Below are 12088 nucleotides of genomic sequence, written 5' to 3' on the forward strand. Positions count from 1 at the left end.
GGGAGGGGCTTTTGAGATGCTGAGTGTTCCATAGGTTAATTTCACTGGCCACAAAGACACAGAGAACAGCCAAGCCCTCTCAGACCTTCCCCACCTAACATTCTTGGTCCACTCCATCCTCTCCATGGTGGAGTATGATGGAATGAATATTTATCAGGTTCCTGGTTTTGCCAAGATGCTGGGAAAGGTTTAGGAAAAACAAAGTGGAAAAAAGCTGGAGTCTGCTATTTCTGGCCTGATTGACGGCCGGGCTGGTAGCGAGTAATTCATTTTGAGGGGGAGGCACAAGTGCCCTTGCACCAGATCCCAGCACAAGTTTATGATAATCCCAATAAATTATGATGCACCGCGCAGTCATTAAAAACTGTGATTGGCACTAAATCAAACAGGCTGCGCCTCTCAGGTCAGTGAGAACTATGTACAGCATGTCCCTTTCCTCTCTCTCCCGCCGACTATCCATCCATCTATCTCTCTCTGTCTCTCTTTCTACCTCTGCATCTCTCTGCTCCTCTCCCCTCTCCTGTCACCTTTCCAACTTTCGTTTAAATTGTTCCATCTTTCAGCTCATGTATTTCCACCTAACCCCACTTTTCCTTTATCGCCTCTTTGAAGTAGAATTAATGAACAGGTAAACATAATCACTTTGAAACTGTTCATACTGTTTTTTTGCGTACATGCAGATATAACAGCCTGAACATTTTATAAGTGTCTGCTGGTATTTTTGTGAAATTGGTGATCTAATTCACGCTTCAACTGACAACCAGGTTCAAGCCAACAGTTATAATCTCTACTGTCTACCGCATGGATTAATCCACTTTCATCATCTATAGCGGTCAAAGGTACAAAACATCAATTTGTTAACCTAAATCTGGATAGTCCACTGACTGTTGATTACTGCCCTTGGCATGCCCATTATTATGTGCAAATGGAAATAGTGAGCCTTGATTTTTAAACAATTGAAGAAGAAAAAAACGGTATTATCAGGCTAATCCTTTAATGTGAAGGTGGATGGTTTATCTCTCTGCTCCGACATGGAAATGCCACGGACGTGCCACTAGGCCACGTCCGTGGGTCAAAACCACAAAGACACCCACACTAGTCACGGCTTCCATAAGAAAATATACCTTTTTGTTACCCTCTTTTGTGTGCAAAGACATAACTCAAGGTATTATGACCATAGAGCCCTCACTACCCTATCAAGTGGGAGCCCATCCAGCTGAATTGTGTCAGTGTTGAGAAGCTACAGTAGCAAATCAGAAATGCATTAGATGCATGAGACTGCAAGAGAGACACACAGAGACAGAGAGAGAGAGGAGAGAGAGAGAGAGAGAGAGAGAGAGAGAGAGAGAGAGAGAGAGAGAGAGATGGTGTGTGTGGTGTGGAGTGATTAAAAGCGCAGCTCCCTTTGCACTGATTACGCTGAATTTTGGAACGTGTCCCACTTTAGATAGGAACGTCCCAGAGCAAAAAGGAACATGTCCACTCATCTTAATAAGACATATAGTAAAGTGAATGGCCTGATGAATGGTCTGAAAAGAGAAAGCAGAAGTCTCATCCTTTCAGAGTCAGACTCTACAAACTCAATACCCTCTACAGACGCTGCCATCAAAGGCTAAACAGCTGCTGGTATTATATCTCAATCACTGTAAATGAAGCAAGATTGATAGGCCATTGGTGCAAAAACAATCAGAACGTACCAAATGACACTGTGAGAGGGGCATTGTGGGATAGTTCCCCCCCTATAGAGGTTGGTGGGTATGGAGGCTTATTGTGAAAATATCCACATACACCCACACGAGTTGGTTACAAATAGCTGCTTCTAAACAGTTGTTGATGTACCATCACTGTAATTTCCGGCCCCTAATGATATACAGTACATGATTAAATACAAGTAAAAAAGGCCTGAGTGGAATTCTGCATTATGTATCCCATCTTTAATTATCAGCATTATCTATGATCTTCCTCACATTTCAAGAGGCGATCAATGAGTTGGACGGAGGGGCTCTGGTCCCTAAGTGTACTTGCTGGCTTCATGGCACAATCAATCCCAAACGAATCCATTGTCGGTTTTGTAAAAAAAAAAAAATTGTATTACCTTGCTAATCCAATCGATAAGAGGCACCATTATATTTCATAGTGAAAGACAGCCTTCAAATATATTCCATGTATGCAAGGAGTACCCTCAGGGTCGCTTCATAGGCCATATATCTCTAGAGAATGTGTGTGTGTGAGTGAGTGTCTTTCTCTCTCTCTCTCCCCCCTCTCTTTCTCCCCCTCTCTCCCTTTACCTCTCTCGCCACCCTTCTGTTGCTCTCTCTCCCTTCTCTTCCGCTCCCTCTCTTCCTCCCTCTCCCACCCCATCTCTCTCTCTCTCTCTCTTGCACACATCCATGCTAGTCAATGCCTGGGGATGCATGACATTGATGAAAACACAGTTTTTTGAGATGGTAAGAGACTTCAAACGTGTGTCTGAATCTATCCCGTTCCTATGATGTGAAAAAGCTACACACTGGACATGTGAGGGTAGAATACTATACCCTTGCAGGGAGAATAGAGCTCATCAGTTGTGAGTGGCATGCATTTTCCTGCAGTGGAAGGCAGCCAAACGGCATTAGAGTCTATGCAGCAGCAGTAGCAGCAGCAGTACTTGCCATAGAGCAGGAGCCTGACTGGGGCGAATGATAGATAGGTAATTCACTAAAAATAATGTGTGCTTGAAGAAGCATAGGAAAAGGGTGGAAAAACAAAGATATGAGACCTCTAAGAATAGCCTTGCAGGAGAGCGAAAGGTTTCTTGTATGTGCCCACGTGTGCATATCCTGCACATGCACTCAAGCAGAGACACACACCTACGCACAGGAGGAAGGTTTTTGAACTGTGAAACTGGCTGTATTTACACAGGCAGCCTAATTCTGATGTTTTTTTTCACAAATTGGTCTTTTGACCAATCAGATCAGCTCTGAAAAATATCTAATTTGAAAAGATCTGATGTGATTGGTCAAAAGACCAATTAGTGAAAAAAATATCAGAATTTGGCTGCCTGTGTAAACGCAGCAACTGTGTCTTTCACCATAAGCAGGAAACCATGGATTTATCTACTATATATATTCATCAAAAGTGAATCTATGAATAGTAACGTTAGCCTGCGCTAACACAGGCAGCCCATTTCAAAGACCAATTAGTGGAAAAATTGGCCTGTCTGTGTAAACGCCTGTGTAAACGCAGTCCAATTGTGTAAAAGCAGCCAAAGTGTGTCAGATCATGATAAATTCAGCACAGCTGGCCTCAATAAGTTACAGACATACTTACTGACCCGGTCTGAATTGGGCAAAAGGATTTGACATTGGTTTGATAGGATCTGTCCTTTAATTCTGTCTGTTGTTTCCTCTTTTGCCTTGCAGTTTGATCCAGCCACAGAGGAAACCATGCCAATCTGCTGGACTTGCTTTAAAGACCTCTGATCTGGCAAAAAAAAGCTTTGAGCTGGCGGTGATCACAGGATGGACAGCTGTCTGTGGAGAGCTATCTTTGTGTATGTGTGGACCCAGCCCTGCCAATCTATCTGTCTAGTCTGGATGGCTGCTGATTTTTCGGCCTGCCTAACTGCCTTTCCTGTCTGTGTGTCAAGTTTCCTACCTTCTATGTATCCTGCCCTTCCAGCTTACCTAGTTTCACCTGTCTCTCTGCCTGTCTCGCTGCCAGTCTACTGTTCCACCTGTCTCTCTGCCAGTCTACTGTTCTACCTGTCTCTCTGCCTGTCTACTGTTCTACCTGTCTCTCTGCCTGTCTACTGTTCTACTTGTCTCTCTGCCTGTCTGGCTGCCAGTCTACTGTTCTACCTGTCTCTCTGCCTGTCTTGCTGCCAGCCTACTGCCTGTCTGCCTACCTGCCAGCTAGCCTGTCTGTTATGCCTGTCTCACAACTCTTCAGGCTGCCGTGCCTCCAGCCCGGGATGACTCTAATGGCACTGTCAGCCACAATAACCTGACAAGGTTATTTTTGTCCGGAGGAGAAAAAGGCTTGCACTACTAGTGGAAGCAAACAGCTACATAACTGCATAAACAATTAAAACACATGCAATGAATGCAAAAGCCCAGTGGCTCATCATGTTGTAAAATAAGTCTAGAGGCTTCAATAAAATAAGTTTAAGGCTTTGAAAAGTGGATTTTAAATGGAAATAAAGGGAGAAAATGGTGACCACCAAGCCAGACGGCGAGAAGAGAACAAGAATGGAAGTTGTAGAGATAATAACATGAGGAAGAGGGACAAGGAGAGAAAGCAAATTAGGTAGGGAATATATAAGTGGAGAGTACCAATAAAGATGCACTTGGGTCGCCTTGTGGAAAATTTTAAGGAAGAGAGCAGTCTTTGCTTCTTTTCCAGGTAATCCAATTGCTATATTGGTGATCTAACACCCTCATTAAGCACGGATCAAAAGGCATTGTGAAAAGCGACGGCACAGAACCACAGTGTGTAAGAGACAGGATTAGGAGGATGAGAGAGATATTCTCTCACTAACGGTGAGTGTTTGAAGTCCCCCGCATGCCTAATTGTCAACTAAAGACACTACCATCTAAGTTCAGCTTGCCTGCTGAATTGCAGACCGATTTTTTGCCACCGGCAAGTGTTTGTGGTGTGATGCTGTTCAAGCAATTAACAATCTGACTTAATGATCTTGGTTTTTATGAGAAATAAACATACAGGAACACTGTAATGTCAAATGTATGTTTTTTTGTATCCTCTTAGCAAACACGGTTTTGCTTGTCACATTTTCAGGCCTGAATAAATACGAGAGTTGTCCAAAAGAAGAAAGGAACAATTACCTGAAATTGCAGTGGAATATTAGTGTATCCCTTTTCCTTTGAACTTGTTGAAGACCCATTTGAGCAATTCCCTATCTTGTAAGAGTAACATATTGCATAACACAGCATATAAAAAAGCATATGAGTGGGCCCAATCACCAAAGTCATAAAATCCACAGCCAGACAGACAAACAAACACACTGTCTTCAAAGGCAAACGTCAGAATACAAAATGACACTTTAACAGCATCAGAGCTAAACGGTCACAGTGAACACAGAGAATAAGCCTTGAAACACTGATCCAAGACCAGTTTAACCAGATCTGACTGAAGACCATTTACGAGTTATCTGATGAAAACAACACTTTATAAAATGCAGTTCTAAAAATAAACAAACTTTTTTTTGGGTGATGCAACTTAGAGGACGAAACAAACAGTAGGAGCAAATGGAAACGTTTAAATGATGTGAAATGTATGCTTAGTTTCTATCTGTTGAGATTCTACTATGTTGTCAAAAACAAGGTGATTCCAAAAGAGAGAGAAGAACTGGACTTTGTCCCACAGTGCCACACTCTCCATAAAATGTGTTTTACCTTTTTGTTTTTCTAATTATTAATTTGCCCAGTGAATTCAAACATTCCCAAGCAGTGGCACTCCTTATGGAAGTTTTAGACAATGAATATTTGTAGAAGTACATGTATTGTGATTTATGTGTGCTGTGTGTGTGTGTTTGTTTGTCTAGTGTGTGTGTGTGTGTCGTGTGTGCTCACCACCTGTAGGTATGAGTGTAAGACGACGAAAGAGAGGCATAGAAGTGTTTACCGGCATCCATTGTGAGTCTGTGCTATAATAGGTGTAGGATGAAGTCATCAGTGGAGAGGGAATCTTCTTGCTGTCACAACAGTGTCCATTATCATTCCAAGTGTCTAGGGATGAATCTCTCCACAAACAAAGTGGCTAATTGAAAACAGAACTGAGATATGATAAACACAAACAAAAAATGCCTTTGGCATTTTGTAGGGTAAAAACTACACCTAAATAAGCAATTGAATCCACCTCTCAGAATACATGGGAAAAAACTGTAACTTATCACAAACAAGCTAGTGAAATTATTCAGGATAGGAAATCTAATCGGTTGTACTTATTGCATTTCAACACAATTTTCCTCTTAACAGAGACAAGGGTGTAAGTGAATACCAAAACTCTTCTTTGACCTCAATGAAAACTACTCAAGGCAAGGATAGCGACACCAACATCCCAAAAAGAACACACCATTCCTTACCAAAACAAAGCTACAGCCAATCCAAGAGGGGAGATATGGAAATAAAGCCACTGATGTAATATCTATCAAAAGCAGTGTAAACATTTACCTCAGGTTGCCTCGCTGTGGAAGAGATTTGATTAGGAGGGGTGGCGGATGGTGTGGGTCATACCTCGCATTCCCTGGAGCCTGAGATGGTGTAGGTGCAGGAGCCAGTCCCATTGACAAGCACGTCCATGGCCTCCGAATTGGTGGGCTTGTAGTCCACATAGTACTCCTGCAGTGGGGAACTCAGCGTGCGCTCCGTCTCTCTGGCTTTTTTCCGGCGCTTGCGAGCTGCGGCCGAGTGCTCCTGCAGCTGCTTGACGCTGCTGGGATAGCGCTTCCATGAAACGTAGATCACCAACAGGATCATCACCACAGACAAGAACAGGGCAACACTCCCCGCCACTATCTTGTGAAAGGACACAGGCTCAAACTGTTCAGGTGGTGGCGCCACGACCGAGGTAACAGCTGGAGAAGTAGGGCCTCCTCTGAATCCCTCCCCCCTCTTCCCACCTTGTGTGGGTGGTGTGGGGTAGACAGGGCGGCGCTCTGTCTGGTCTGGGTCATTAGATGGGGTGGGTGGGGCGCTGGCCGTGAGGGGTGTAATTGCGTTATCCTGACACACACTGTGGGTGTCAACGGCATCCATGACCTTCTCTCCCTGGGCTTCCTTGGGGGCAGCGCAGATCATGTTGTTCTCCTTGTTCCCCTTGAAGTTCCTCAGCCAGACCACCAGGGGGCAGACCACAGGGCCACAGTCCCACACGTTCCCCGCCAGGCTGATGGTGGTCAGAGAGATCCAGGCAGACACTGTCTCCTGGGACACGTTGGTCAGCTTATTGGAATCCAGATTGAGTGTTTGAAGGTTGGGCAGGCATTGGTAGACCGTAGCATCCACCTCTTGCAGATCATTTCCAGACAGGTCCAGCTTCTGCAGGGAGGTCCAGGTCCAGGTCAGGCCCTGGCTCATGGAGCGGATGCGGTTCCACTGCAGGTATAGCGCCCGCAGGTTGTAGAGGCGTGGGAAGTGGGAAAAGTTTATCTTGGAGAACTGGTTGTGCTCCAGGTGCAGCTCGGTCAGCTTCAGCAGGCCTGAGAAGGCGTTGCGTGTGATGCTGCGCAGGCGGTTGTAGCCCAGGTCCAGGAACTCCAGGTTTCTGCAGTCCTGGAACAAACGCACAGGAATGCTTTTCAAGGAGTTGGAGCGCATGTGCAGGCTGAGGAGCTTGCGGAGGCCCTGGAACTGGCCCGGCTGCAGAGACGCCAGTTTGTTGTAAGACAGGTCCAGGTTGCGGAGGTTGGGTACAGGGTGGAAAGTGGTGTTGTGGAGCATTGTGATCTTGTTTGAGCTCAGGATCAGCTCCTTGAGCCTTCGGACGCCTTGGAAAGCCAGTACGTCTACAGAGGCAATGTAGTTGTGGTCTAAGTAGAGCCAGATGAGCTGGTTGAGGCCCACAAACTGTCCAGCTCTGAGACTGACCAGACTGTTGTAGCGTAAGGACAGGCCTTGGCAGCCCCCTGAGAGGTTCTTGGGCACATCGCGGAAACCGCTGGACTCACAGTAGACAATTTTCCCATCGCAGCGACAGCTCTTGGGGCATGGACGCTCGCTGAGGGACGGAGATGCTGCCAGCCACACCTGCATGAGCAGAGGCACCATAAGCCAGCGGCGCCGCATGGCAGAGGCTGCAGAGAGGGACAGAGAGAGAGGGAGAGAGAGAGGAAAAAATATTTTTACTGAAAGTGTCTGACAACAACCCATCTGGTTAGAAATGGTGTAGAAAATTGTGGTTTTAATTTGGTTTTAACTGCAATTGACCAGAATTGAGTCTTCCCACCAGCCGCCAAAGTGCTTGAGGCAAAACTAGGGAAGTCATAAAAGCAAGCTGGAACACAGCAAATGAACATTCAGGAGCTGGCGATTGTGTATACAAATCCAGAGGCGTATCTATTTAGAATCTAGCCACTTCACATTGACCCATAACAGAGCAGTTAAGGGGTCTGAGTAAATCATGGTGTTCACTTCCAAAAAGTTTAAACAAAGGTGTCAGCTCTCTAGACACCCTATGGAATTAAACAACTCTGTGTCCAAACAGAATACATACATGTATACTAACCCTTTGAACGCACATCATTAAATAAGCAAACGCACAGACAAAAAAGGGAATCTCATCATGCTGTGGCGTCTCTTTGGATATCCTGCTACTGCTACTTCGGGTTATAAAACATGTAGAAGAAATACTGCAGATACAGACTGTTGAATCAGTGATGGTGATCATGACAATCGGTCAGTATGAAGATCTTATTTTGAGCCAGCTTTCTACAGCAGGAAATTAATCCTGCAGCAACAGAAAATGAGAATTGTTATGTGGATTATAATTCATAGACATTTTTGCAGGAGTTGATATATTTTTCTCATGGGAAAATCAAGTCTGAAATTTCTAAGTGGAAATTACAAAGTTCAGAAGCCTTTTTTAAACCTCAAATACACTACAAGTTTAACATTTCCAGAAAGTTCTCCTGTAACAGGGTGATAAAATGAAGATCCAATATCTGTACATGTAGCCTGGTGTGATATCGGTCTTCGTCCTTAGGTGAGAGTGAGCTGTTTACATTAAAAGCGCTCCCCTTACAGAGTCACTAACGATCTGTTATTAAGGGTGCATTGATTTTCTCCTGAGGAGTGCATCCATTTCTTATGTGTGCTCTTTTCTCTGGGCTAAACCTCCCTAATGTGATAGCTTGTAAACATCCTCTAATCAAAAGATAGGATGAATGTGTGGTTTAACATAGTCCATAGTTGTGTTTCATTGGTTATCACATGTGTATGTCATGGTGACAGTCCAATCATCCAAGATTTTGTTCTATGAAAGAAAATGTGACAGTGATGTTGTCTGCATGCTAAAGTTTCAAATGTGTCGCAAAACTGAACTAATTATGAGATAGAATAAGACCAAGGAATTAAATGCATTTGATGGTACTTGGGCTTGAGTGCAACAAAATGTATGTTCTAAAATTCAGATTAAAATTTTATCATCTCGGGGCGACAGTTTATCAGAATGAATTATTTGACCAATGGAGGCCGAGAAGCATCATACAGCACATGAAGAGTTCCATTACCTTACGCTATATTTCCATTTTCAGAAATGTTGGTAAATGAGCTTTTATTATTTAATTAAATAAATTATATTTTCATGACATGGGGTTGTTTGATGACAGACATGTATTTGTTAAAAATCGATCACTTGATGGTTTCATTTCAGAGAAACAAATAATCATGTTTTTTTTGCAAAATGCTATATATCAACCTCACTCTCAGAGAAATAGGTAGTACTGCTAGGTTTTACACACAGTCAAATGTAACAAATAACTACATTTTTATTAACAGCAGGCTAAACTGCATGTTCTGTTGAATTGCTACATTTAAAAACATTATTTTTGATTGTATGTATATTGAATTATTATTTGCAGTTGTCACTATGACAATGAACACACCCTGAAAGCACTGAATGGTATTGTGCTACCACCTTATTAATAGCCATACAGCATGCAGTAGGATGTGGCGATCAGTTGATTGACAGGTGTACTGTAGAACGATAAACTTTCCTCTAGTGTGGATGCACGCCAATGTGGGTTTGAGTCCGGACTCGCGAAAACTTCTTTAATATAACTATATAACACTTCTACTGCAATGCTGCCATCTGTAGGATGATAACGAGAGTGCTTGACTTTGTTAAGGACGATGTTATGGAAAAGTGTTTGTTCACATCCATCTACGTCAACATTTATAATTGGCTGATGCCATAATCAATGTCTGGTGAGGTCAGCATAATGCCAGGTGATCTGACAGAACGCATTGTAGCGACTCCTATCGAAGTAAATTGACGGGTTTTAATTGCATCTTGAGATGGAGAAAAGGTTTAAATTTAAAGTGTGGCCCCACACTCTTAATTTTTACAAATTTAATTAGGCAAGCCAACATTATGGAAACACAACAATGTTTATTAATTGTAAAATACATTTAATTGCATATTTTTCTGTGGTTTCTGTGTGATACATTATGTGTGGGCAGCTAAAACAAAGTGTGTTTGTCAGATTCAGTGTGCATTTACACATCCTCCTAAGATAATCGAGTGAGAAGCATTCAACTCTCAAATGTTTCCATGTGCAGCTTTATTAAAATAGATTGTGAGATACATAATTTAGCTTGTACCCTCTTCACTAGGCACCTTCATGCCCTGATTAACACTATGTGTGGTTTAATGAGCGGCCCATGCACTAATGCTTCACTAAGTCATCTTCTTCTCCTCAGCTTCTTATCTAATTCAGAGAGGAACAGAAGTTGCCCTCAGAGGTGTCACTCATAAGCTGTGTCTCTATTACCACCTCTCTACCATGCTTCCCTTGTCATTACCATTTGGTTACAATATCATATTGGTTAACTATCACCTATTAATTCCTAGCACTCTCCCATTATCACTTCAGTTGTTTATACTACTTTCCCCTTGAATTGCATAGGCTGTTTTTGCCTGTTCCAACCCATACAAGTCAGTCATTCACACCTCCGCATACCCTTGGTACACCTTAGCTTTTTTATTGTGACTACCATTATCATACTGTGCTAGGACAAACTGTATAAATCCATTTCTGTAAAAAGAATCACTCAGCTGCTGCTACTGCTACTACTACCGCTACTGCTCCTACTACTACTACTACTACTACTACAACTACTACTACTACTACTACAACAGCTACTACTACAACGGCTACTACTACAATTACTACAACAGCTACTACTACAACTACTACTACAACTACTGCTACTGCTCCTACTACTACTACTACTACTACTACTACTACTACAACAACTACAACAGCTACTACTACAACTACAACAGCTACAAATACTACTACTACAACAGCTACAACTACAACAGCTACTAATACTACTACTACAACAGCTACAACTACCACAGCTACTACTACTACTGCTCCTCCTACTACTACTACAACTACTACAACAGCTACTACTACTACTACTACTACTACTACTACTACTACTACTACTACTGCTACTGCTCCTATTACTACTACTACAACAGCTACTACTACTACTACTACTACTGCTACTACTGCTACTACTACTACTATTACTACTACTACAACAGCTATTACTACTACAACTACAACGGCTACTACTACAACTATTTCAACAGCTACTACTACAACTACTACTACTACTACTGCTACTGCTCCTACTGCTCCTACTACTACTACTACTACTACTACTACTGCTCCAACTACTACTACTACTACTACCTCTACTAATACAACAGCTACTACAACAGCTACTACTACAACTACTTCAACAGCTACTACTACAACAACTACTACTACTACTACTACTGCTACTTCTCCTACTACTACTACAACAACTACAACAGCTACTACTACAACTACAACAGCTACTAATACTACTACTACAACAGCTACAACTACAACAGCTACTACTACTACTACTGCTCCTCCTCCTACTACTACAACAGCTACTACTACTACTGCTCCTACAACTACTACTACTACAACAACTACTACTACTACTACTACTAATGCTACTACTGCTACTACTACTGCTACTATTGCTACTACTACTACCACTACTACTGATACTTACAAAAAAATTAATTGTTATGAACAACTTTCACCAACTTTCAGCTACCAATCTTTTGAAGGTGTAAATAGTGTTAAAGAAAGATAAGTAAAAGTCTGAGAAGAATGTTGAAGTAAGAATACGGGTAACTTTGGCTGCTTTCAAGTGACGATCTTGTGAAATTAAAACGTGCATGTGAAATTAAAACGTACTTGTGATGTGGCATGCCACATCCTACTACTACTACTACTACAGCTACTACTACTACTACTACTACTACTACTACACTACTACTACTACTGCTCCTGCTACTACTACTACTACAACTACAA

The 12088-nt window shown here is 42.6% G+C and overlaps 1 protein-coding gene across 1 annotated transcript in view; it reads right to left on the reverse strand.

The window, feature by feature from the left end:
- LOC106565209 (leucine-rich repeat transmembrane neuronal protein 4) overlaps positions 1-12088 on the reverse strand; it is a 143832-nt gene that overhangs the window by 103343 nt on the left and 28401 nt on the right. Inside the window, exon 2 of the mRNA XM_014132079.3 lies at positions 6234-7792. Within this exon, the coding sequence (XP_013987554.1) occupies positions 6234-7792 (1559 nt within the window). The remainder of the gene's footprint in view (positions 1-6233; positions 7793-12088) is intronic.

This window comes from Salmo salar, chromosome 01 (assembly GCF_965601325.2).
Source record: "Salmo salar chromosome 01, fSalSal1, whole genome shotgun sequence".
Classification (NCBI taxonomy): domain Eukaryota; kingdom Metazoa; phylum Chordata; class Actinopteri; order Salmoniformes; family Salmonidae; genus Salmo; species Salmo salar.